This window comes from Numida meleagris, chromosome 6 (assembly GCF_002078875.1).
Source record: "Numida meleagris isolate 19003 breed g44 Domestic line chromosome 6, NumMel1.0, whole genome shotgun sequence".
NCBI lineage: Eukaryota > Metazoa > Chordata > Aves > Galliformes > Numididae > Numida > Numida meleagris.
Window position 1 is genome coordinate 44,618,022 of NC_034414.1, and position 24,685 is coordinate 44,642,706.

A 24,685-nucleotide genomic window follows, 5' to 3' on the forward strand; every position below is an offset into this window, starting at 1 on the left:
TCTCAAGATGGGTTTCATAAAGCCACAAGCACAGAGAGCTTCTTAAAAAAGCAAAAACTGTGATAGTACAGAAAGTAAAGATTTGTAAATAGGAGTCTCTTCTACCCACTCCTCAGATTGGTACTCACAGGCAGGTTCCTAATCTCAGCTTTTCTTCTAGTCCAGCAACCTTTCAGTGACTATTGAGTTACAGTCCCTTCAAGGTCTCTAGAAAAATCTGTTTCCAGTGAGCTCTGAGCTCAGTTATATGTCTGCTCCCTGCTCTTGTCAAAATGACCAATTTAGACTAAAAATATAGGTGCTCTTTCAGCTAGGCTTCAGCCTCCCTCCACCCATATCTGTCACTAAAAAATTCCCCCAGGAGCAATGCATGGTTATTTTGAAGCTGCCTGACCGCGCAACCGCCAATCAAGATAAGCAGGCACCTTTCTGTGATGTCCAGTTACTAGCTTTTAAAGGGACATAATATACAATGACCCACAGTAACTATGAAGAAATAAAAAATGAAAGCATATAGTGAAGGGTAGGGATTATAGTGTTAGGCACAGTGCCAAATAAGTTATCTGGACCTGCTCTTGCTCAAAAATAATTTTCCTTTGCTTCACTGTGTACTTAACTTTGTTAAAAATTTAACTTCAAGTACAGAATAATAAAAACTGTGCTGAAAATACACCTTAAATGAGATTATTTTAAAAAGCTGCTATGAAAGAAAAACTCAGATTTTTTCTATCTCATTAAAACACTGACAATATATTCTTAAGTATAGTGAAACTAAGTACATTAACATCATATATCACAGGAGTACCCAAAAATTATCTAGGATGCAGAATAGTCTGCCACTTACTATAATCAAAAGTTTGAGGTTTAGTTCACTTCCTCCATTTACAAAAAAAAAAAAAAAAAGCATTCAATCAATTGTTTACAATTAAAATGAAGCATATTTTGCCAGAATGTTGAGTAGCACAAAGAAATTTTGTAAACCAGTTAAACACATCTGAAACTTCTCACATGACAATTTACTAAAACCCTGACCATATATGTACTTTTCACCAAAAAGATAAAATGGTGTCTCAGACAATCCAAGGAGAGGTGAAAAAGAGGATGCTTCAGTGTTCAAGACCGCTCCTTGAGAGTATGCCATGCAGTTACAACACACTTATCTATATATTACTAATCCAACTAGAACTGAGATTAGCATCTAATTTCAGAAAAAAATGCAAAGAAGCAATTTCTTCACATGCAGACATTTACAAGACACTGCAATTAGTGACTAGGAACTAATTAGTAACGAAAGAAATCTCTGGATCATATTTATTGGATAATATCTAAAAAGGTACAATAAATACAGTACTGCGTTCCACAGTAGTGGATTTTTTCAGGTAGCCTTCAGTAACATCTAATCAGACCATCCAGGATTGACTGAAGTACTATCATGGTAGCAACTTTGAGAAGGTAGCTATCTCAATAATATGTAGAAAAATAAACCCCAAAACTTTGCCATTATCAAGGTCATGAACAGAAGGGACTGGATTCAGTTTGAGATTATGATACGCAAGCATAGACGGATTAGATGTGTTAACATACATATTTTAATCAACAGTCTTCAGTCAATACAGTCAATTGAACGTGCACAGTGTTCAGCATGTAATTTCACATGAGCCAAATTACTGCCTACGTTGCACTAACTACCGACTGGATATCCACTGACTGTAACTAATGTTGAGATATACACCTAAGAACATCTACCTTTAGTCAAATAATTGTAAATTATTTAATCTGAAGCTGGATCCCACCCATAATTGCAAGTTATACATCAGTGTGTCCAAATCAGGGACAACTTCACAAGTAGCATGCTGCCTGGAAAAGAAGTAACTTGTCTAGCTGTAAATGTTTCAAAATTGGTATGTTATTCTTCAAAATACTTATGGGAAAATTTTGAATGTAGCAGAAGATTCCCCTGAAAATCTCCAAAAGAACTGATGTAAAAAAACACAGCTAAGATCAGTCTTTAGCTCAAAGGGAGGTGGGGGGAAAAAAATGAGAGAAAAAAAGTATTGCCTTATGGAAATAAAGTTTTCTTGGCAGAAACCACTTATCGTCTACTCCTTTCAAATGCTATTTGAATCTATGTAGCTCTGGTAGGAATCCCTCTAAGGTGTCATAAGACTCTAATTTATGAGCATGAGAAATCCCAGGCCATCTTCAAATCATAACCAAATTTCACCTTACCATCAGCTTGATTCGATGAATACATTAAAACTCAAACTAAATTTTGCTTAAAACCTTTTAATATTAAAAAAAAAAATGTTCTTGTGACATCAGCAACACAGCTTTAAGATAACACAGGACAAAGGTATCTGCAACTTTATTCCTTGCCAGCAAAAAGAAAGTATTAAGAACATTGAGTCTGAGAAAGAGCTCCTCTGAATATCTCAAAAAATGTATCCTTTCTATGTTTCTGAACCACCACTGTTGCACATGGCAAAAGGAAAACACAGGAATAGTTACAAAGAGGTCAAACTAGTATACCACTTCAATAACACTTTCCTGATGATGATTGTATCAGATCTCTTAGAGAAGGATGCACTTAAAGATTAACTTGTTTCTCATACGTATTGGTCAGTGGCTGGCTCACATACTAAGCATTATTGTTTTTATTCCCTTCCAAAATAGGAAGAAACTAGAGGTTTAAAAGATTTCCCATAGGATACTAAAATATTTTTTTAGTTCATCTTTCAAGACACTTGACAAATTCAAAACACAAAAACAGCTCAAAAACAAAGAAAGGAAAAAAGAGCTTCTTAGTTCCCTAGTTTTGGAAAGTACCACTTTTTACACTTTCAAGGAACATCCAAGACATTTCCATTGCATCTAATGAAAGGTGAAGCAAAGCAGACTTCCTGAATCAGAGAATATGCCTATTACTCACTTGGATGTGGGTCACTTTAAAGTTAACAGCCTGGACTTTGAGAAAAATCTGTTGTTCAGCATGGATTCTTCATTAGTTTCCTTGATGCACATTGGGTAACCAGACAGAACTCAACTGGACATTCTACTTCTGTTCATTCCTGGATATTCTGGTCAAGCTTCACTTCTGTTGTGAAGGAAATAACAATAATCCCAAAGATCCAGGGCCCTTACTCATACTGCATCTTCCTCAGGATCATTTGGTTTGATTCTTAGAGCAACTTTTAAAGACTACGCAGAGCTACCCAGCTTAATGCATTTTCCTACACAGATAAGAAAAAAATCTTCAACTAAGAATCCTGGACCATCAAACAGAGATAGAAACAAAAATCTCAGCTTTATACTAGGTTATTATTTGTCATTATTTCCAAAGCTAATCCTCAAACTCCATGTCTTCTACAGACAAAACTGCTGAGTTGAACCATAAAGTATTCTTAACCAATTAATTCATTAACCATTCCATGTGGAACCATTTTAATACTGTTTAAGAGTCATTACAGACAGTACAGATAGATACTATCAGTAACTTATCATTCATTTAGTTATCTCTAAAAAGTGACTAGCATTCCCAAAAAGAGATATCTTTTGAAAAGAAAACACAATATTCACCAATTTCCAATGCCTTACTTTAACAAAGATTTTGATTTTGCTTTGTATCAAGAGACTTTATATTTATTATTCTAATGTAGTAATGCCCACTCTCAGCTTGCTTTAAAACATCACATCTTTGTTCTGATGAAAAAGCCTTCACTTAACAGGGAGTTACAGAAAACTGTCAATCCTAAAGACAAAATCATAGGATTTCAACAATGTGTCTGGAAGTTATTTTGTTACATAAACTACTAGCACCAAAAAGGGAATGAAATTGAATTCTAACACATCCACAGGATCTATTAAGAAATAAAATTTAATTCCTAATCAAGCAGAGCTACTTATAAATTCTTTCGAATAAGGTATAAATAGCTAGTTTATAGATAATTACTATTTTTTAAATAAAACAGTTAGAAACATCACTTAGTACAAAACCCAAGTGTCTTCAACTAAACCAAGTTTCTGTTGTAGCTTCTGTAATATGATACCAATGAGAACTTTCCAGAGTAAAAACATGGGTGTTAGTCAGATTTTTATCTAGTCACCTCTATTCAAATAATAAATTAGCTAAATTTTCAGTGCAAATTCACTTCAGAATTCACATTCAGAAAAAGTCCAGCTTGGCATCAAATGTTCATATGAACTTAGCATAAATTTACTTTTACAAGAATAAATAAAAACACTAAATCACATAGCCTTTCATTAGGTTTTTGAACTATAAATATCAATTTCCAAAACAGTTAGTACAGTCTGGTTGTATAGTTTAAAGAAACCTGTTTCTCATACCCATGAACAAAATGCAATCTTATACTGTTCCCTGGAGCTCTCTCTCGTCTCTTAGAAGCTGCACTTTTTCTTTTTTCTTTGCATTGCTCTTTAAGTTGAGGTAGATCTTCTTTGTAAACCTTCAAGAAAGAGTACACTTATAAATTAAGACATTCATATGTAAAGCATATTTCTGAGAATTCAGCTATAATTATCACCAACAGAAATGTTGTACTGACACCAATGAAAAAATGTTTTCAGTAACTATAGCTGGTATAGCTATAGTAGAGAGTGAGATGTTTCTAAATTACAGCCAAAATCCTAAAAGAACATGCAAGGAATGCAAGTAATCACTTTTTTTTTTTTTTTTGCCTTGCTCAGTTACTACTGCCTTCTCACTCTTCTTAGTTCTCAAATTTCAGGAGGTCATGATAAAACACCTTCATAAGCCCTAGGAAACATTCCAACTTCCACTAAAACTAAAAGTCTTTACCTGTCTACGATATGTGATCTGTGTCTCTTGTTCAATTTCAGAGTCCAGCTCTGGAACATCAGACTGATCTGAATCTGATTCATCACTATTAGAATCAACCAGACTCTCTGTCAGCAAGAAAACAGTAATAGAAAATGAAGTAACCTAGATTATAAATTAGGAAGCATTTAGAATAGCTACATAATGTTTCTGTTTTGAAAATCAATTTTTAAGTTAACTATAACACAAACTGCTATTATTTAACAGGATCAATTTTGTTGATACAATAGAAAAAAGCTAACTTGAAAGTATAGTAATTTTTGTATGTTTTTTTGGGAGTGAACTACTTTTAATTCATTAATTTTATTTCATGAATGTTAATTTTCAGAAAAAAAAGGAAGAGAAGTAACAAATACAAATGAGAACAAATATAAAGTAGTGCAAGTATAATGAAGTAATGAATATAAGTGAGAATGAGTATTTTACACAAACACTGTATTAATTTTCTATACTCATGAGTATATTGGGTATATAGTAGAGACAACTGCAAGAAGACTTGCAGAAAACTAAAACAATTAAATGGATCCAAATGGATACATAGGGTTAGACTAGCCATGGATGTAAGCAGCAATTCTTCAGCTCGATTAGGAAAATTTATTATGGATGAGAAGGAAATGGTAAAACTTTTGGTGACGAAAGAACAGTCAATGTGATCTGGAGAAAAGCAATACTACTTATAAAGGTGGCAGGTGACCGTGTCTGGGAAGCCATGAAAGAAACAATTATCAATAGCGTGGTAAAGCAGATATATGTTGCATATACTGTTACATAGACAGAAGCAAGGGTCTGTATCTAGGAACAAGGAACCTAAATCACTCTTAAGATAGAGGTATTTTATCTTGGGAGCAGTACCTAGGAAGACATTTGGGACATGGGAAAAAAATGTTGATCAGTGCTGATAGACAGATCATACAGGATACATGCTATATTAGGTAATGCTCTTCAGTACATCAGACAAATCCAAATTGGACAAAATAATAACTTTGTGCAGACTAGAAATTCTGAATATCTGTTTCTATATTGGCATCTAATAATTTTACTCAAACTCTCACCCCTCCAGCCCCTCAATCATTATTTTATATATTACTTACCTTGGGGTGCTATATGAAGAGAATCCTTCAACTTCCGATCAGGGACAAATTTCCACTGAAAGACAGAATGATCTGCTCCCCCAATGGAAACAACCCACTGGTGATCGTGTGACCATCTGACATTTGTCACATGAGCAGAATGACCAAGATACTTTTTAAACTTTGCTCCTAGAAAAACAATAAAAATCTCTTTCAATATACATGGAATAAATGTTTCAGAAGCATAACAGAAATATATATAAAGAAAAAACTTAAGATACCCTAATTACCAGTGATTAAGCTAATTAATAATAATAATACTGCAAATCGATAGCTGCAACTTTTTGTGCTGTCCTCAAATTTTATTTTCTTTAAAATATTATTTAAAAAACAACAAAAACAACAACTTGGATTCCAGAATTCTAACAAGTTAAACATAGAGAGAAGATGCATGGTAGACCTATATGAGGTATATTAATGAAGACTTGTTAATTTTATCAAAGTTACTAATTTTCTTTATTTATTTTCCCCATTAATCAAGAATTGCCAGTTACTATTTCTACACTGTGATGTGATTATTTAAATATTATATCAAGTATATACAGCTTAGTGAAAATACACCCATCTGTGTTCATAGTACTGGCTCCTGCTTCTTAGTGGAACTTGAGTGCTAATCACTTCCAGCAATTTTTATCATCCCACATTTATTAGTAGTAGCAATAGCAACAGTAGTATAATATCGAGTTAACTTTTTAATTGACTCCTGCATAATTACAATACAATGATTAGATTAGCTAGTCAAAGGAAGTTCTAGTGAAGAAGAGCGGATATAAAGGGAATAAATACAGTTTCCTTGAAATGGTTAGGAGATCCTTTTATGAAAACAGTTTTGGATTACCTCTAAAAAAACCCTCAGGTTTAAAAATAAAACTGGGAAGGTTGAAATTAAATGTTTATTTTGATATCATCACCATTTACAAACAGAGGTGAGAAAATTAAGAAGGAATATCGGTTGTTTAAAAAAATTAATTTCCCTAACGGTAAACTTGCTTAAAGGCATATCCTAAGAGACATCAAGAAGAGCACATGGTTGTACGCAGCATTAAATATGCAATGCTGTAAAATTGCAATGATGTAACTTAAGACTTGTTGTTTCTTCTTTCAAAAACTAAAGATTTGATTTAGCCTCCAGGCAAACTTTTTAGGTTAAGATAAGTTTTCTTAAAAGCTAGGAGAAATTTTACAGGCTCTGTCTTAATACCACCACTTTACTAAATTGAAGTTCTCTGGTACTGATGCTTTGTTTCAGTTCAACTGAAACTGTGTTTAGAATGGAGTTCTTAAAAATGGCTCTGAAAAATGTAGTTTTTCTCATCAAACATATGTCAAAAAAAGATATTTCTCCTTTTTCATTTAGTCAAGAACACTAAAATGAAAAATGACAGACCTTGCTTCAGTCTTCATTATTAAAAATTTCACCTTGCTCTTCCTAAAATGTTGAGGAAAAAAACCTGTCAGAAAAATTTTTGAACTTCAAAGAACATAGTGTGATAGTCTCACCGCAGTACCAATTTGCTGTCCACTTATTTATTGTCCCTCACTGTTTAATGCAGTTATTTTTTCCAGTTCCTTGCACAAATCTCCATCACAGTTCCAGAGGAAGGAATATTAGCTTTGGGTTGTCTAGAGAAAAGCAGGCTGAGAGGCAACCTCATTGCTCTCTACAACTTCCTGAGCAGAGGAAGTGCAAATGCAGAAGCCAGGCTCTGCTCCCAGAAAGAATGACATGATATGTGAGAATGGCATAAAGCTGTGCTGGGGAGCTTCATACTGGAGATAAAGAAAAATTTCTTTACTGAGGGAGTGGTTAAACACTAGAACAGGCTTCCTAGTGTAGTGGTTGATGCCCCACGCCTGGCAGCGTTTGGATAATATGCTTTAACTGACTGGCCCTGAAACGGTCAAGCAGCTGGATTAGACGATCTTAGTATGTCTCTTCCAACCAAAGTATTCTATTCTGAAACTGATTGAAGAACAAGGTGAAAATACTTCAATATGTATCTCAAAAAAGGGTGGACTGTATAATACTGTGAAATTCTGTTTAAAAAGAACCATTTTACCAAATAAAAAAATACATAAAACCTTTGAAAATCCTATTCAAAATGCACATAAAATCCTGGTACCATTACTACTGCAGTGGTCTATACACCATCCTGTCATTTATTTCTACCTTTGAGCCCAAACTAAATTTCTAAGAAAAAATATAGGCCAGTTGCATAATTTTCAAAAATCCAGTTTTCTAAGACTTTTCTCTTGAATAACCAAAATTCATGAGTATGCACTTATCAATTGAAAGGTACTACCTTTTCTTAGACATGGGTATCGAAAGAGCTTTACAATTCCATAATCATCAGCTGTAACCATAACTTGCCCAATAAAATTTGCATCCACAGAATTTATATCATTTATATCTGAATATTTAGGCCAGATTCCATTAACTTCAACACCAGAAACACAAGTCCATGATGCCCATTGAACCCCTTTTAATTCCTCCTTGTTTGTTACTTCCTTTCCACCTAAGAACAAAAATAAGAAGTTATTTTTCAGTATATTTATGCAATAATAAATAAAATAGTACTCTGAAAAAATACTTCTCACAGCACAAGCTCTTGTAAACTGAAGATCTAAAAATCCAGATGACTTTTCTGAGATACAACATATTGATTTGTCATACATTTTAAAAGCCTTCAGTGCAAGCAAAGATAATCCAATTAATACTCAAGTTCAATAAGTACAAAGTTGTTAAGGTATTGAAAAACTGAAGTTGAATATAAGGTATTTTCTTTTTCCGAGAAAGCAGAACAAATATTTACTCTGGAAAAATAAAATGAATTTTCAGTCAGTATCTCTAACATACAGCATAAAAATACATAATATAAAAACATTTAAATAATTGTCAGAAAATGCTGTACTCATTCAAATAAAGCAAATATTTCCACAGACTTATTTTAATAAGTTTCTTTACAATCCAGTGCTTTGAACCAGGATCCACATTAAGCCATTTTTTTTTTATAAAACTGCTATACATTCTTTCTGCAATAAGCGACAAATATCAGAAAGGCAACTCTTACTTGGCATCCTGTAAAAAAGTCTCTTCCCATTGCCATCATTAGTCTGTATATATTTACTATCTGAAGACCAATCCATGTGGGTGATGAAACTTAAAGATCCAATACATTCTCCAACTTTCTTGTACCTCTGAACAACACCATATATATCCACAGAGCTGTCATTGGAACCAACAGCTAGGAAGTTCCCATCTGGTGAATATTTCAGTTCGTGGATAGCTTCTTTCCTGTCTTTGATATGAACAACCTCAGTCATATCTCTGTGGTATGAAAGAAAGCATGTCATAAGTATAATAGAGCCTTATCATACTGTGAAGTTCTTAACTGTAATAAATAAATAAATAAACAAACCAAGGAAGAAAACACCTGTAAAATGATGAAGTGAACTATAACTATTATATGTGCAAACACCACACTACTTTCAGGGCTAGGCAGGGCTTTGTGGCCAAAAAAGGAACAATAACACAGTAAGGTCCAGTACTGGGTTATTCACTTAGAGAAGAAAACTTCACTGACATAAGCCACAGACCTTAGTTGCTCTTTAAAAATGCAGCATCACAGCAACAAGGGAAAGCACCATCGATTTTGCATGTCTGTTGTACTAACAGAAGCATTCCAAAATGATTATGGAAGACGGTTTATTTCTTAATAATTCAAGAACAATGAATAAAGTGAATATTTAAAATAAAACACTTCCTAGAATACAGTCATTCTTTAAAAAATACCAACCTACTTTTACAAATGCATTGTTACAGAAAGCCTCTCCCACACTAGTACACATATTTAAACAATCTGAGTACTCTGAGATCAGCAATTTAAAACAAATCTAAGTGGTCTCCTGCGTGCGGTTGCTACAGTATCCACATATATACAAAAGTATTTAGATAATCTACTTGAAAGAGTTTATAATGTATCTGTTAATTTTTGTATCTCACCTGACTCTAAGCACAGTGAAAGAGCCATCCTTCATTCCAAGAGCAAGATGGATTCCGTCAGTACTAACTGCTGCACAGCGAATGGGTTCCTCCATATTGCACCGGGCAATCAGAGCATGGTCTATTAAACTCCAAATTCTAAAATAAAGTATTGATTACAAATACAAGGAATGTTTTGTAGCCATGTCATACATAGCACGAAGCCTGCAATTTCAGCAGAAAACATGACATGGTCATGTCCCATTTGAAAATAAATTTCCACAAGCAGTATCTAAGACAAAAGTGTCAGTTCTTCATACAGGAATGAATGCTCTTATATTTAAGTCTGAGAAAATACCTAATGAGAAAATGCAGGAGCAGATATTTTTCGTCTTTCTGAATAATAAAATATAACAACATATACTTTTAGATCACTCTGTGAAAATTCCACTATTTTGTTAGTTACTTTAGCTAAAAAAGTTAACTAATAGTTAAAGAATTCACAGAGCAAACGTATCCTTTCCTATTCGCAAACCATTGTTCATAACTCCCTACATTTGTCTAGGTAATACTACAAATCCTAACTGTTTTCATAAGATACACAATATCTACCATTTGCAAGACATATCCAGCATTCTAGAGTAGAACTTTGGTTCAACTACAATTTTTCTTAACCATGTTACAATTATATATTCAGCAAAAATGGCAGCACATTTAATAATCGAGACAGAAAAAAGAAGGAATTTATGAAAAAAAGTTGAGCTTTTAAAAGACTAATTTACTGAGTTTTCTCAGAAAATGGATTCTGTTTACTACGATGTACTTTTGTTAGCCATAAATTTAAACTACAAGGGCTGCTCCAAAACTAATATCTCCTATTTCAGCAGTGGCGACAGCAACGTGAAAGACAAGCCACATTCCAGATGGCTACACAGATTTTTATGAGCATGTCATACAGGTTCTTGTTCATTGCTGACAAAAATGCATAGCTCATGGTGGTGACTATGTTGAAAAATAGTGTTTTGTAGCTGAGAATTTGCTCTAACAAATAGTGTTATTGTGTTCTTTGTATCTGTTGCCATTTCCATGGAATTAAATAGGCGGCATTATTTTCAGAGTGACCTATGTATTTTATTATTAGAGGTCTCTAATTTCATACATAACTTCACTGGTTTAGAAGCACTTCAGTGCCAGTGATATCAAAATGTATACATTTCAATTACATTAGCTACAAAATGAGTTGTTTGCATTAAACTGTGTGTGAATGAGAATCAGACAAATATCAACCTGACTGATCGGTCATCACTTCCAGTCATTGCTAATGGTTTTGTAGGATGGACAGCCAAAGCCCACAGCTCTCCTTCACAGTGCCCCTGCATTATCAGGAAAGGCTTATTACGCTCATGTACCACAATTTCAAAAATCTCACTGTCTTGTGTCCCAACAAGTATATGATCTCCTCTCCAGCAAACACTTCTTACAGATAGACCTATAGAAGGAAGAGGGGAACATCCTTAGAATGTGTGAAACAAAGATAGCTATGCTATGACAAAATACAGAAAAACATAAAAGAATGAAAACGTCAAGAAGTATCCATACATCTCCTATTCCCCCATTTATTCTCTTTATCTTTTTCACATCACACACTGCTGTCCTTGGAACATTAAGTTTTCAGCACTAGAATTTTTAAAATTCTAAAATCAAATGTGATCCTTATTTTAGTAAAGCAAAGAAAATTCTCTCATAACAAGATCTCTGACTGAGGAAAGCAATATTGGCCATTGTATCTGAAGGGGTGAATTTAAGGCCCTTAAATTTCAAAACAGGTAACCAAAAAACTTCTGATCAAACCACAAACTCATATGACCAGCTGAATGAATCCCAATTATGTACATGACGAAAGCATCAGTGCAACGTATAGACTAGGTATAAGACAAACAGAGAACTCAACACTTTCCAGCTTGTTTCTAAGATGCTACTCCTAAAGCAAATCCTTGTAACTTCTTAACAATATCTATTTTGTTCTTTCCCCCACCAAAGAAAAGAAAAAAGCAGGACTCACTGGAACAATATATTAAAGAGTTGGAAAGAGTTTATGATGGAATTTAACATGGATTTCTGAACAACTGAATTACTTTCCAGGTCTACAATGGAGCTGAACACTCACAAGTTATATTTGCTTATAGATAAGGTTGTGATGAATAAAATGAAAGTTACGACAGTTGTACATGGAGAAGCCAGTCTTAACCCAATTTTAAGAATATGGACCTTTTAAAAAAGGCTGAAATCATTACAGCCTGACAGCACAAGTCAATTTTGCTAGTTTCAGATATACATAACAAGATGATAGCGATGCCTGACATAATTCTCTCTGCTGAAACACTGACTCTTGTGAAGGGCAGGTCAAGAATGACTTCTGAAAAACTACTCTATGTGAGACAAAATTATATCCATCAAGCAAATAAAAATGGCTATTGCTTAAGTTGATGTGCTTCTGAAAAAATATTTTTAACTGTGCAGAGGGAAAAGAAAAACCTTATGTTTTTAGAATTACATAGGGAAAAATTGCAAGGCTCAGAAACAGCGAATGTGTGGATCAGCAGTCCAGTCTGGTGCATCTTCATCTATGTTTTTTCATTTTAACAAAGCAATCATTCAAAGCAAGGCCTACTTAATATGCTTTGCATCAAAAGACAACCTTTAAGTGCACTGTAAGAGTATTTCCATAAGAAATAAAATGGAAAAGTGCCCAAAGAGTGCACTCAGTGCACTCCTACTGCTACACAATATTCAGTCCACTTGATATGACTGGAGTTAAAGCCCTTCAAAAATTCCTCAAAACAAATATATATTATGTTTATTAAACTCTCTGCATTATCTGCTTTACATATTCATTCCTATTGTACTGCACTGGTGAACATACTCGACTATTTATAATCTAGGTATTTAATATTTTTCACTACACTGACTACAGTAATTAAAAATAAAAACAAAAATCAAGAAAGAAATAACTGGAATTTTTGATGAAGAATGATTAACAACAAGCAGAATGAAAGGTCATAAAGGCTATCCTGAAAAGGATACAAATAAAGAAATCACAGATGCAGAAATCTGAAGGGAAAAGATTATGGAAAATGAAATTATGAAAGATATAATTTTTTAAAAAAGATATTAGGTGTATTAAGGGCATTGGACGAGTGAAGGAAAATTAAGATGGAGTACTCATAACTGATTAATCTGAAGAGTTCTTGTCAAAAGCAAGGGAGATGATCTGGAGTAGAGAACAAGTTTGAAAGGATGAAATGAAACGAAACGCAGCTTTCAACTACATTCAATAGAGAAAACAGCACCTGAGCAAGCTTAAAAGCCAAAATTTCTAATGCAAGTGGGAACAGATCTCTTTCCCCTGTCCTGGTCATGTTTTTCCCAAATCTAGACTGATGTTTTAGTACAACAGCAAATCATAATTCTGGCTTTGGGATAATTTCCTTAGCAAATATGAAGTTCCTGATATGTTCTGTGGTTCTCCAAATTACAAGAAACTTTACAAGAGCAAAGGTTCATGAGTTTACCACTATTATTCTTGTTAAAACAAATAGATATCTAATATTTCTTATAGACCTAAGGAGGCCATCGTTACATAAAACACTATAAGAAACAGAGAGAAGGTATCTACAAGTAAATTGTTTTGAAGGGAAAATCAAAATTACCAACAGCAGAAATGCATCTGTGTTAGTGTAACTTGGATACAAGACACAACAAAAGAAAACCTTCTTTTCAGAACATATTCAATAGTGTACAAATTCACTCAGAGACACTAAGATTTGCTAAGACAATTTTAGAAATGCTAAATTAATTCACTGATAGAGTACAGAAATGTACATGAATGCAAACACATCAAATGTGTTAATGTACCAAATGTATTAAAAGGTAGATTAATCTTTTTAATTCAAAGGGACAACTCTATTTATAAATATATTACTTTGAAACATTAATTAGAATTTAATAGAAACTTAATACATAACTATTATTTTTTATAAACAACGAATTCTGTTCCTTCTGTTTTTCGACAGTCTTGGTGGGAATGTCAAGTCAATTACAGAATACAAATATTTAACTCTGCTTGCAATCAGTTATTTATGGACAATGATGTATCTAATTGCCATGAAACATTCTACCCCATAATCAAGTTCTCCACAAGGTGTTAGAAAAGAGCCAAGTTACTGGGGAAACAAAAAACCCCACACACCTACGAAAGTAGTATTATACATAATAATAGTGCTTCGGTGCAAGTTTATATTATTTCCCTGCTTACTAAAGTACCAATACCTAGAACATTGACAAAGCACACCATAGCCTGCTTGATATAATATTTTATTATGATATAGGTATACGTAAGCATATAGTTACAGCATAGATTTAAATACTACAAAACTCTAGGTTTTCTGTATAGGTTTTCTGAAATCATGGATAACTACAAAAGGCAATTTCTGCACTCTGATGTTTTTCATTGCAGTGTTTCTTCTAAATTTTCTTACTGTGTTACTGCTCATTGTTAAGAACTGCTCTGCATCAGAAAGGACATGCATTTTATCAGTTTATCTACAGCTTCATAGCATATAGTCACAGACAAACTCTTGCCCAAAACTTCCTAGTATATAGTATGTTGTACAGTAACTTTGACGGGCTACATATCTTCATATTTGCAGGCATCATGAAAACAAAACATTTCTCATCTTGTCAATAGTACATAATAACATCCACAAGTTCCACTCCTTATTTATTTATTTACTTAAATACGCCTTTTCTTTTTAAAACAATGGCAGATTTCCAATTTATGACATGTTGGAAGTGACAAACTTCTCCTTACCTTTATATCCCTGGTCCGTTTCCCTGAGATCAATCACAGTAATTGGTTTAAAATTTAAATCCCACAAGCGAACACAGCCATCTCTGCCACCAGTAGCAAACCCCTCTTCACACGCATTCATGCTGAAAATTCCTGCCTAAAGAGAGAAGAAAATTATTTTCTAACAATATATACAGATTAGAGAGACCAATACAGAGCGTGGAATCCTCCTCCTCTTCCACGGTTGTTGAAAATTGCACAAAAATACACAACTAATACAAGTTTTAGATACGAAAAAGAATTGGAAACAAACCTTAAAAGGACAGTTTTTAATAACATGGGTTTTCTTGGAAGTTGTAAAGGAACTAAAAAGAATTTAGATTCTGATTCTTGAAAACTTAAGTAACTGTTTTTTGCTTGTTTCTACTCAAGGTACATAAGAAACCAGTAGAAAAATACATACTCAAAATTACATTAATTCATTTGAGGGCTGAACAGATGTTTATGTACTGTCAGAAACTGAGGTGCTTTTCAAAATGAGAGCTTGAACACAAGAGAAATATGCTTTAGTTTAACTATACATACAGAATTATACTGAACTAAAGCAGTTGAAGCCTAAGATAGGTTTGCAAGCTTCCAATTTTTTTGTCATAAACTAAATAATTAAATACACTCAATAAATAAATACACAGTTATAATAGTTTAAAAATTCATAGGTTTTTCTTCTTTAAAAATTTTAGTGTATTTCTTATACTGGACTACTATAATGATTCATCACTACAAACTCCAACAAGCATTTTTTACTTCAAATTTTATGTTAAATCAGTGTAAATTTATCATGTACACAAATGTGTCATATTTTGAAGGTACACACTACAGTATCTGAATTGATGAGGTAATTTCAGCCATGTAATAACCAAGTAATCAAAAAAGCAAAGAGTTCATTTTTGGTGACAAAAAGTAAGTTAAGAAGATTGTTTCAGTACTGCTTTCATTCTGATGATGGTGACTATAATGATGTTGCTTCTTATGTCCAGAAAGAATTTAGCTTAATATCCTCTCTCCTTAAAGCAGAATCCAACTCATACAAAAATCAGTAGAAAGATTTCCAAAGCCTTGGTTCTGGGCCTTTGTTGCTATTAGTTACTTCCAACGTAGGCAAAGGTATGACTGGGATTTATTATTTATTTTTACGCATTTTAGACATGGAAGATTGATTCCCAATTTTAAGTTTAGAATGAAAATATAATAAAAACTGAGATAATTTCCAGGTTCTCATGACTACTCTTCGCTACCAAGCTGTTTTATTCTGCAGTTATATCTAAAAAATATCAGAACACATCGTAATGAAGAATGGAATCGGTTTGCTTCTTTGCTGTTGGGTAACAAGGACTGAATTGTTTCAAGAGTTGAGAAAAATAAAAAATAAAAATCAAATTTCTCATAAGACAAGTATTGTTTGCTAAAGTGTAAAACAACAATCAAGACTGAAAACTAGGGTGACTGAACTCAATTTTTTTGACACGTAATGTCCATCCTCAGGATTCTGACTTTTAAGACAATGCACCTAAACAGAAAAACAGTACAATTTTTAAGTCATAAGCAGATTAGAAGGCTAACTCTCATATCTCTAATGTTCTGTAAATCCTCTTTCTGTTTCTTTGGGAGCCCAAAGATTTTACAAAATCAACTCCAACTCCATTTCTTTCTCTCTGTGACTGTTTGTTTTACTGCATTAACCTTTTAGCATTATTGAGTAAACACAAGGCTGGAGGAATTTTGGCCTTTTTTTTTTAACCATATGATGAATGTTGCACAAGTTTTTCATATTTAAATAGTTTAAAGCTCCTTTTGGAATGCAATCTTGATAATAGAATTATTCTCTCTTCTCTAATTAACTGCTTCCAAAATCCACAGCTTAATTAGTCCAAAAAAAAAAAAAAAATCAGACACTTGGCAATGTGGGAAGCTGGCTGAATGTTCTGAAGATAAAATCAAGTGGACCCAGGATTAATCTGTCTTCTATTTCATAGAATATCCCAATCTTGAAAAGGACATACTGGTTGCCAAGGAGATTTGGCAGATGTGCTTGTTCAATCTGTTGAAATGCAACAGGACATCCTCATTTCAGTGTAGGCGTCACTGGGATAATAGATGAAAATGACAACAAAAGTCTATTATGGGCACTCTACATATCTGATGAAGGAAGCTGAGCTTAGCTACTCTTCATTTAATTGTTAGACCCACATTTAAGTGCGAAAAGATAGATTATTTACTCTCAGAGCTTGGCCAATCATTGTTCTTCCACTAAATCTTTCCTTTTAGGAAAAGTAAAGTTTGCTAATTCAAAACAACTTTGAAGTCTTCAAGACTCTCTTAATCTTTCAATCTGTAATGGTTATGAACATAATTTGGTTTCTGATGGTCAATGGTCTTTCATCAGTAACGAGAGGCAAACTGACTTTGTTTGATCCAAGTGAATAATACAAGCAAGAAGCATCAATTGTGCTTCTGACTCAAAACAAAACATGTAGATCAAAGTCTCCCATCTTAGAAGTCAGAAAATTTGCCATATGGATCATCTTTTTCTGTTATGGATTTTTCATTACACTTCTTAATGAATGGGAAGATTTTGGAAAGAACTCAAATTAATCAGCAGTTCTCTCAGAATACAAAATATTTCCTATTGTTCCAACATAACCAGCTGGTATCACATCTGTGTTCCCTCAAACTGGAAAAGAGAATTAAATGACAGCAAATAAAGAAATAAATCCCCAGACACACCAGAACTTGAAAAAACAGAGAAGTACAAGAGTTTGACAAAGATGGCCTCTAGTATATTTTCCTACTGCTTGTATCCAAGAAATTTAAAATAGTGAAATAGCCTCGTGTTCCTTGGTGCTTCAGAACCTGTCTTGTCTCCAATGGACAGAAATCAATTGCTAATTTGACCTAATGCATTCATTTATAGAAAATTCACCACATTAGTTATAACTATGCAATTCCTAAAACATGTGACTGTAGTTAACTGTAATTAAGACCAAGCGTTCACATGGAAAACAGGCAATTAGGACAAGCAATCACACGGAAACTTAAGTATGCTTAAGAAGCAATTTACTTCTTCTGAACAATATGGAGAACTGAAAGATTTTGCCAGTATGGTGAACAAGCCAGGAGTTCCTTTTTAGTCCTAAATGCAATTCAGGATACATATGCTAACATATAAAGCAACGTCTTTAATAGGCATTTATTCTAAGACAGTCTTTCCCACTATATACCACTCAGTAAGCGGCTGGATTGCAAATATTTAAAGTTGGTGTCAATATATTTAAAGTGAAGAGCAACTGTTCTGAAATTTAATCTTCTTATACCACAAATTACCCCAAAAATAGTTCAAAAATGGGCATATTACTATAAAAAATAAAATTAGTTGTTTATATGCCTTTCATTGTCTGAAATAAGTGGACTATTACTTTTCAAATTCACAACAAGGCTAAACAATAGGGAAAAACTTCTGCATGACTTAATGTGTTGGTACACGATACCGGCTTAAAATCATTCATTTAAGTTCATTATATTGTTTCCATCTATATTTAATTAGTGTTCAGCCAACTGACATAGGCGTGCAATAGTTCTAACAGGGTGCCTGTTATTTAACCTCAAGTCTGTTATTTAACCTCAGTTTCTGACATCAATCCACACAACTTTAATGTGTACCTCTGAAAGACTATCTCAGAATAAATTATTCAGCTGCTGAGAAAGCATCTTATGTACATTTACGATGCAAGGCAAAAGCATAGCATATAACAATCTTTAAAGCATTCAGTGTTTTCAAACAAGAATATTTTTCTTTTAATGCATGAGTAAAATCTTGTGTCTATGTTTCAGGTACTTAATAATCACAGACTACTTTGTATTTAGAACCTGTAAAGTGAATAAAATAAATAGCAGATTCTATAATCTGTTGTTTGCACTGGTACAGCAATGTAACATCTGTTAAAAGATTATTTTTAAACAGTATATATGTGGTTAACTTTCCAGAATCAGATGCACTGCATGCACTGCCTACAGTGCCTGTAGTACCACAACAGTGACCCTGAACTTTCATATATTTTCATGTTGCCCTGTTTCCTTTCTCCCTTTTAAGACTCTCCCTGGTAGCATTATTATTTAGAAGAAATTCGGAAAACTAAAATTCCACAAATTCCCATTGAGATCCAGTGTTCCCTACACACTTCCTGTGCCTTTACTCTTCACCTCTGCTCATTTTCATCTTTTCCTACCTTCCGTTCCTATTTCTATGTTCTGTGAACACTGTAGTCCTTTTCCAACAAATTTTCCAGTCATCCAAACATGCTATTTGCTTTAACCTTTTTGATTCCTCATCAAACTCAGATAGGAATCTGACAGAAACTCTTCTTTCCTCTTTCTACAGTTCTTAGTATTGCTGTAACAGAAAACAGATAATCTGGCTTAGAAGCAAACCCTTTATTTTGCTCGCTAGTGCTGAAGTTGTTCTCTATTGTCTCAGTAGCCTATACTGGAACACACTAAACTACTCTTAAAATAAAAAATGTCTTTTGAATTAAGCTAAATATAACAAAAGCAGTCAAACTTCGAGAAGTATCTCTTTGCAATATTAATACAGACCACTGCCAGCCAGATGTACAGTGTCCTCACATCACTAATGTGCTTTAGAAAACACTTTCCTGTAGCTGAGATACCTACCCTTTTTGTTCTAAGACAGGAATACATGGTATTCAAGTAAATAACGAGACGCTTTCTTTGAATTAATTTTCAGTCTAATTCAAGCCTAGTAAGGAGTAATGATAAGGCATGATAAACAAGCATGCAGGGATGACAAACACTAGCACACTGAATGTAAATTTATTCTGATTCCCTACCATGCACAAACTGTGCTTTTAACAATATACATACACAACAAATGATACCATTTACACCTGCATTTTTTTCTAATAGAATGGACAAGTAGGACATGATTAATAAAATTAAATACAAAATAACTGTAAAATATAACAATTATAGTTCACTATGACTGAAGAAACACTCTTATTCCAAGCTGTTGTATTTTGTACTTACTATAATCTGACAATACTATCCTTTAAATTAATATTTTATTGAAAATAAAATGTTTCATTTTGTTGGAAAGTAAACTTCTAGAAAATATTTCTTCTTAAATTGGTGCAATTTGTAGTGACTCTAATATCTTGTAAAAATGAACTCCAAAGCCATGGACTAGTGCACCTACTTAATTTTCAGTACTGCAAACTACAACTCCAATGAGCCTAAAGGACACAGCCAAAAATAGAAAGTTAGATAAGACCTATTCCAAGGTCACTTGAGCTCAGTCCACTGACTCTAATGAAGATAAGGAGCACAGCACTTCAAATTTGATCTTGTGTCAACAAAAAAATGGATGCAGCACATACTGTAATGGAGCAGCAAGCTTTCACAATCCTGTAGTCATCAGCTGGGTCATTACACGTTACCCACACTTATATTCTTCATAATTACACTTTTATTCATAAACAGATAAACCATCATATTATACAGCTGTCTGAATAAGTAGTCCAGTCCTTCTCATAAGTTAGTTCAATAAGTTGCAACCATTCCTTACTATACATTTCTCAACCATCAGTGAACAAAAAATCAACTTACTATTGATTGACAGCAACCTCACCCACATATATAACATTCACCATTTTTGTCCCCTCCATTCTACCTAACCAAAATATAAAGAATGATTTTAATATTTCAATTGCACACTAAGTATATGTGCCAACAAACAAGGTAAGTGTACAGGCTTATGTATTCTATAGAATCAATGGACTCAAGAGAACTACAAGATAATTAGCCAACAGGACTTGATTCACAGAATGACAGCACAGCTAATGTTGGACAGAAACTCTAGAGTGCACCTAGGTGCACTCGAAGGAGAGTCAGCTAACAGCAGCTTGCCCAGGGCTGGGTCCAGTTGTGTTCTGATTATCTCCAATCAAGAGAGATGTAGATGGAGAATCCACAACCTCTCTGGGTACCTGTTTCTTTGTTTCAATGCCCACTGCCTTAACACAAGAGTCTAGGCCATCTAGATGTGGATAAATCAGACATCCACAAAAAACAGATTAGACATCATTAGTCTCTATTACTGGAATTGTTTAGTAACACAGACCAGGTGATCTTGCACTGCCCTTTCTGGGTCTCTGGAAATCTATTTAACGTTTAATTTAAAAGAGATATACTTACAGCATGTGCTCCCTGTATTGTTCTTACAAGGTTGATTCCTTTCCATACATAAATATCACCATTCAGTGCACCGGAATACGTCACTTCATCTCTTGCACAAGCTAGGCACAATATAGTTTGAAGATCACCAGTTTTGCCAAAAACACCACGTTTTGGTGTCAGTGAATTGCCACACAAGCTCCAGAACTGCAAGATAAAGTGATTTAGAGAGACAGCTGTTTGCTAATCTCCTATAATTTAACATGTTCATTTGAGAGAGAAGTACTTTACCTCCTAAGTACATACATTTTCCATCTCCTTTTCACTGCTTTAGTTCTCCAGCTGGTTAACAATTTTTTACTTAATTAACCAACTTTACCTTTCCATAAAATCTGCACAGTAGACTAGATAAGATGGAGTTTCTGGGTATCAGTATTATATCAAATCGAAATTCTTCGTCCAAATTATAATTTGTAAGTCAGCTGTATTTTCAGTCATTTTGGAAAAAGTTTTCATAATAGAATAATCTAATCTTTCTTTGATGAAAGACACAAGTGATGCATTTTTGCTTTCCAAATGCTGCATTTGTACTCCAGGCATTTAAAAAATGCAATCTGATTGTATAAATTCCTGATCAAGTTCCAACTTGCTCTGTCTCTAAGTGGCCGGTCTAATTACAGACTTAGCCACTTCTCATCAGAATCACTGATCATATAAAGAAGCAGTCCCCCATCAGATCCTCCTCCTCAAACACATAAATGTGCACTGGAAAGTCAACTAGCTGCTAGACAGAATTTCAAATCCAGTGTTAGATGTGAAAGCATTTATTTAATTACTGTGGACAGGTTACACTACCACTGCTTCAGCCAGCTCCATGTAAACATGTTCATGAAACTCTACTTCAACAGCATAGTTCTCCATTACCAATAATCTTACTAAAATTTTGAGCGCAGAGTTCAATCAATACAGGGCAATGTAAGCATTTTCAATGAACAGATTTTTGTAACAGCAATAATGTAATAAAGAAATAACCATACACTCATTAAACAAATCCCTCTATCTTAACTGTTAGCTCTTTATCCAAAGCAAACAGGGTCATTGATTGTCATTGCTTTAGAGATAACTACACAAATTAAACACCTGGAGTAAGGTAACATATTAAAAAAAAGAAATTCCTTAATATCAATTTATTTGGAATTGTCTATTTAACTTGATTTTGTGAGGTAAAGAATATGATAGTATTACGAAGATGAAGAATAATTAATTACAGATATAAAAAATAACATGAAGAAGGAACAATTTAAGAAAAACAAACATAATCAGTAAAAATCTTTTTCCTGATCCAAATGCCTCTAAATCATTAGGGCTCAGATTTTTACTTAAAGTTTTCTCTTAAAGAATTATCAATTATTTCCAAAATACATCTTTCCCCCTCACCTCCAAAAAAAAGCTTTTCTTATCTAAATGGATTGGCTTCGACACGACAAAGCCACTTTAAATATACTAAATCTCAGCTGGCTATTAGCTTATTATCATCGTAGTGTTTCTTTTAGATCTTGAAACAGAAAAAAGTAATTATTAATTGAGTTCATGGAGAACTGATTAATTTAATAAACACTACGCTCAAAGGTATACGCAATCTAGCCAACCATTAATATATATTGTTCTCAATTTCATGGTATAAAAATAAGAAAATCAACTTTTTTTTTCCCACCATAGGAACCTACAGTTAACAGCAATACAGGACTTTGAAGCTGCCATCTACTGCTGTTATGTGGTAACACAGACATCAGTGCATGCGATAAAGGACTGACTTTCTTTAGGAAATTTATCTGGCGACAGTCAAGCATTGATAACCCTGCTGACACAATTAAGTATGGAAAAGAAGCTTCTTTCCTGCATGACAATAGGAACACACATCAAATGAAGTAAGAGAGTTTCTATGAAATACTCTGCTTGAGAAAGATACAAAACGCCAATTTATGAATCCTGTAACAGGCAAGGAGCATTCAAAAATGACAAAAGTAGCAACAGCAGAGAAAAAAAGAATTAAAAGAAAGATCAAGTGTTTTTCTTTTCTCTTTCCCCTGTATTTCCACATTCTCTCAAACTCTGAGAAATGACTTTTAAACATGTTTCAGCTCTGCAATGTAATAAAACATTAATTGTTTAAATCGGAAATTTGAGTACCTGGACTCACTTTAAGCATGTGTACTTTGCCTTACACTACTTGGGATTTCAAAAAGTATTTTAGATGACCTAAATTTTAAATTACAACACAATCATCACATACAATACTATTGACAAATCTTTTACTCTACTTTTATTCTTTTATCTTTTATTCTATGTTTTTGTCTGCCTGGCCATGAACTCTTTTGAGCAGAGACAGTCAGTTGTCCACTGTATATATTGTAAAATGTCTAGTGTAGACATGTGCGATCCATGATAGCAGTTCCTGAGAAGTAGACTCCTTTTAGATATATACTGCTTTTACATTCCATTTTTTGCCATATTTTACAAAGTATAAGTAAGTATTTCATGAAGTAACATTCATTTCATTACCTTGATGTGTTTTACACCACAGCTGACAAGTTTGTTCGGCTGGTATAAATCCCAAGAAATATCAAATATCTGCATTAAAAATAATAATAATAATAATAACAAAAAAGCAAACCACAAGAACGTCAGCAGAGATGGCCTTTCTAGCACAGGAGAGTGAAAACAGTAAAACTTTGAACCAAATTAATAGATAATCTAAAATGCTTTAAATAGAACGACTTCTTTATCCCTTCATTCAACACTGAAGTTGCAACATACAGCTCACATTTCTCTTTGGTTCTTCCTCCCCCCCCATGAAAAGAAACAACAAAAAGATTAATTTATGAAAATCTAAGAGACTAGAAAAATCCAAGAGATTACTTTCAGTTTTATTGTTCATATTGGGATTAGTGTCTAAAAAGCCCCTTATTTTTGCACTTCCCCTGCATCCTCACAGCCTCAACAAAGTATACACAAATAAATAAGATAGATACTTTATTTCAGAAATAAATTTACATGTATTTGTTATACACAGAATCATAATAGTTGGAAAAGACCTCTAAGATCATCTAGTCCAACAACTTAATCCAAACCCAAACTTTATGCAATTTCATTGACACTCAAATTCTTGAGCTATACTTACTCTGTCTGTATGACCAGGAGCCATCGATAACAATTTTCCTTTTCTCCAGTCCCATACACAAACTGTGTTTTTTGAATCCAAACCAACTGAGACCAACCGCTAAAAGTAACCAAATTAAATAAATCAATAAATCTCAGTGCACTAATGAAGGCTAGAGTCATCGTTTTGAAGAATAACATTCACAACCAAGTTGAGCAAGAAACAATATCTACACTTAGATATAGAAGAAAACTAAAGATATACCATCTTATTCAAGAGCTTTCTCTCATCAGTTACTTTTCCAAGAAATTGTAGGAAAATAAAAGCTTAATAACTACACCCTGCAGTCTGGATCGTCTTCAGCTGCAAGGACACTTCACACGGATTTCTTGACACACATCACTGACCATACCAGTTTTCAGCCCACTTCTACTACACTTGTTACTCAGTGAAAAATCTTATT

General features: G+C 33.6%; 1 protein-coding gene across 4 annotated transcripts in view; it reads right to left on the reverse strand.

Moving 5' to 3' along the window:
• The window catches only part of EML5 (echinoderm microtubule associated protein like 5), a 108,221-nt gene that overhangs the window by 61,871 nt on the left and 21,665 nt on the right, over window positions 1–24,685 (reverse strand). For all 4 annotated transcript variants that reach the window (XR_002440404.1, XM_021402739.1, XM_021402738.1 and 1 more), the window contains exons 3-13: window positions 24,244–24,342; window positions 23,625–23,693; window positions 21,084–21,269; window positions 14,838–14,973; window positions 11,255–11,456; window positions 9,989–10,126; window positions 9,057–9,313; window positions 8,289–8,501; window positions 5,947–6,114; window positions 4,817–4,923; window positions 4,345–4,463 (exon numbers count right to left, since the gene is read on the reverse strand). Coding sequence is in view for 3 of the 4 variants with exons in the window: in XM_021402738.1 (XP_021258413.1) it covers window positions 4,345–4,463; window positions 4,817–4,923; window positions 5,947–6,114; window positions 8,289–8,501; window positions 9,057–9,313; window positions 9,989–10,126; window positions 11,255–11,456; window positions 14,838–14,973; window positions 21,084–21,269; window positions 23,625–23,693; window positions 24,244–24,342 (1,694 nt within the window). In the remaining variant the exon portion in view is untranslated. The remainder of the gene's footprint in view (window positions 1–4,344; window positions 4,464–4,816; window positions 4,924–5,946; window positions 6,115–8,288; window positions 8,502–9,056; window positions 9,314–9,988; window positions 10,127–11,254; window positions 11,457–14,837; window positions 14,974–21,083; window positions 21,270–23,624; window positions 23,694–24,243; window positions 24,343–24,685) is intronic.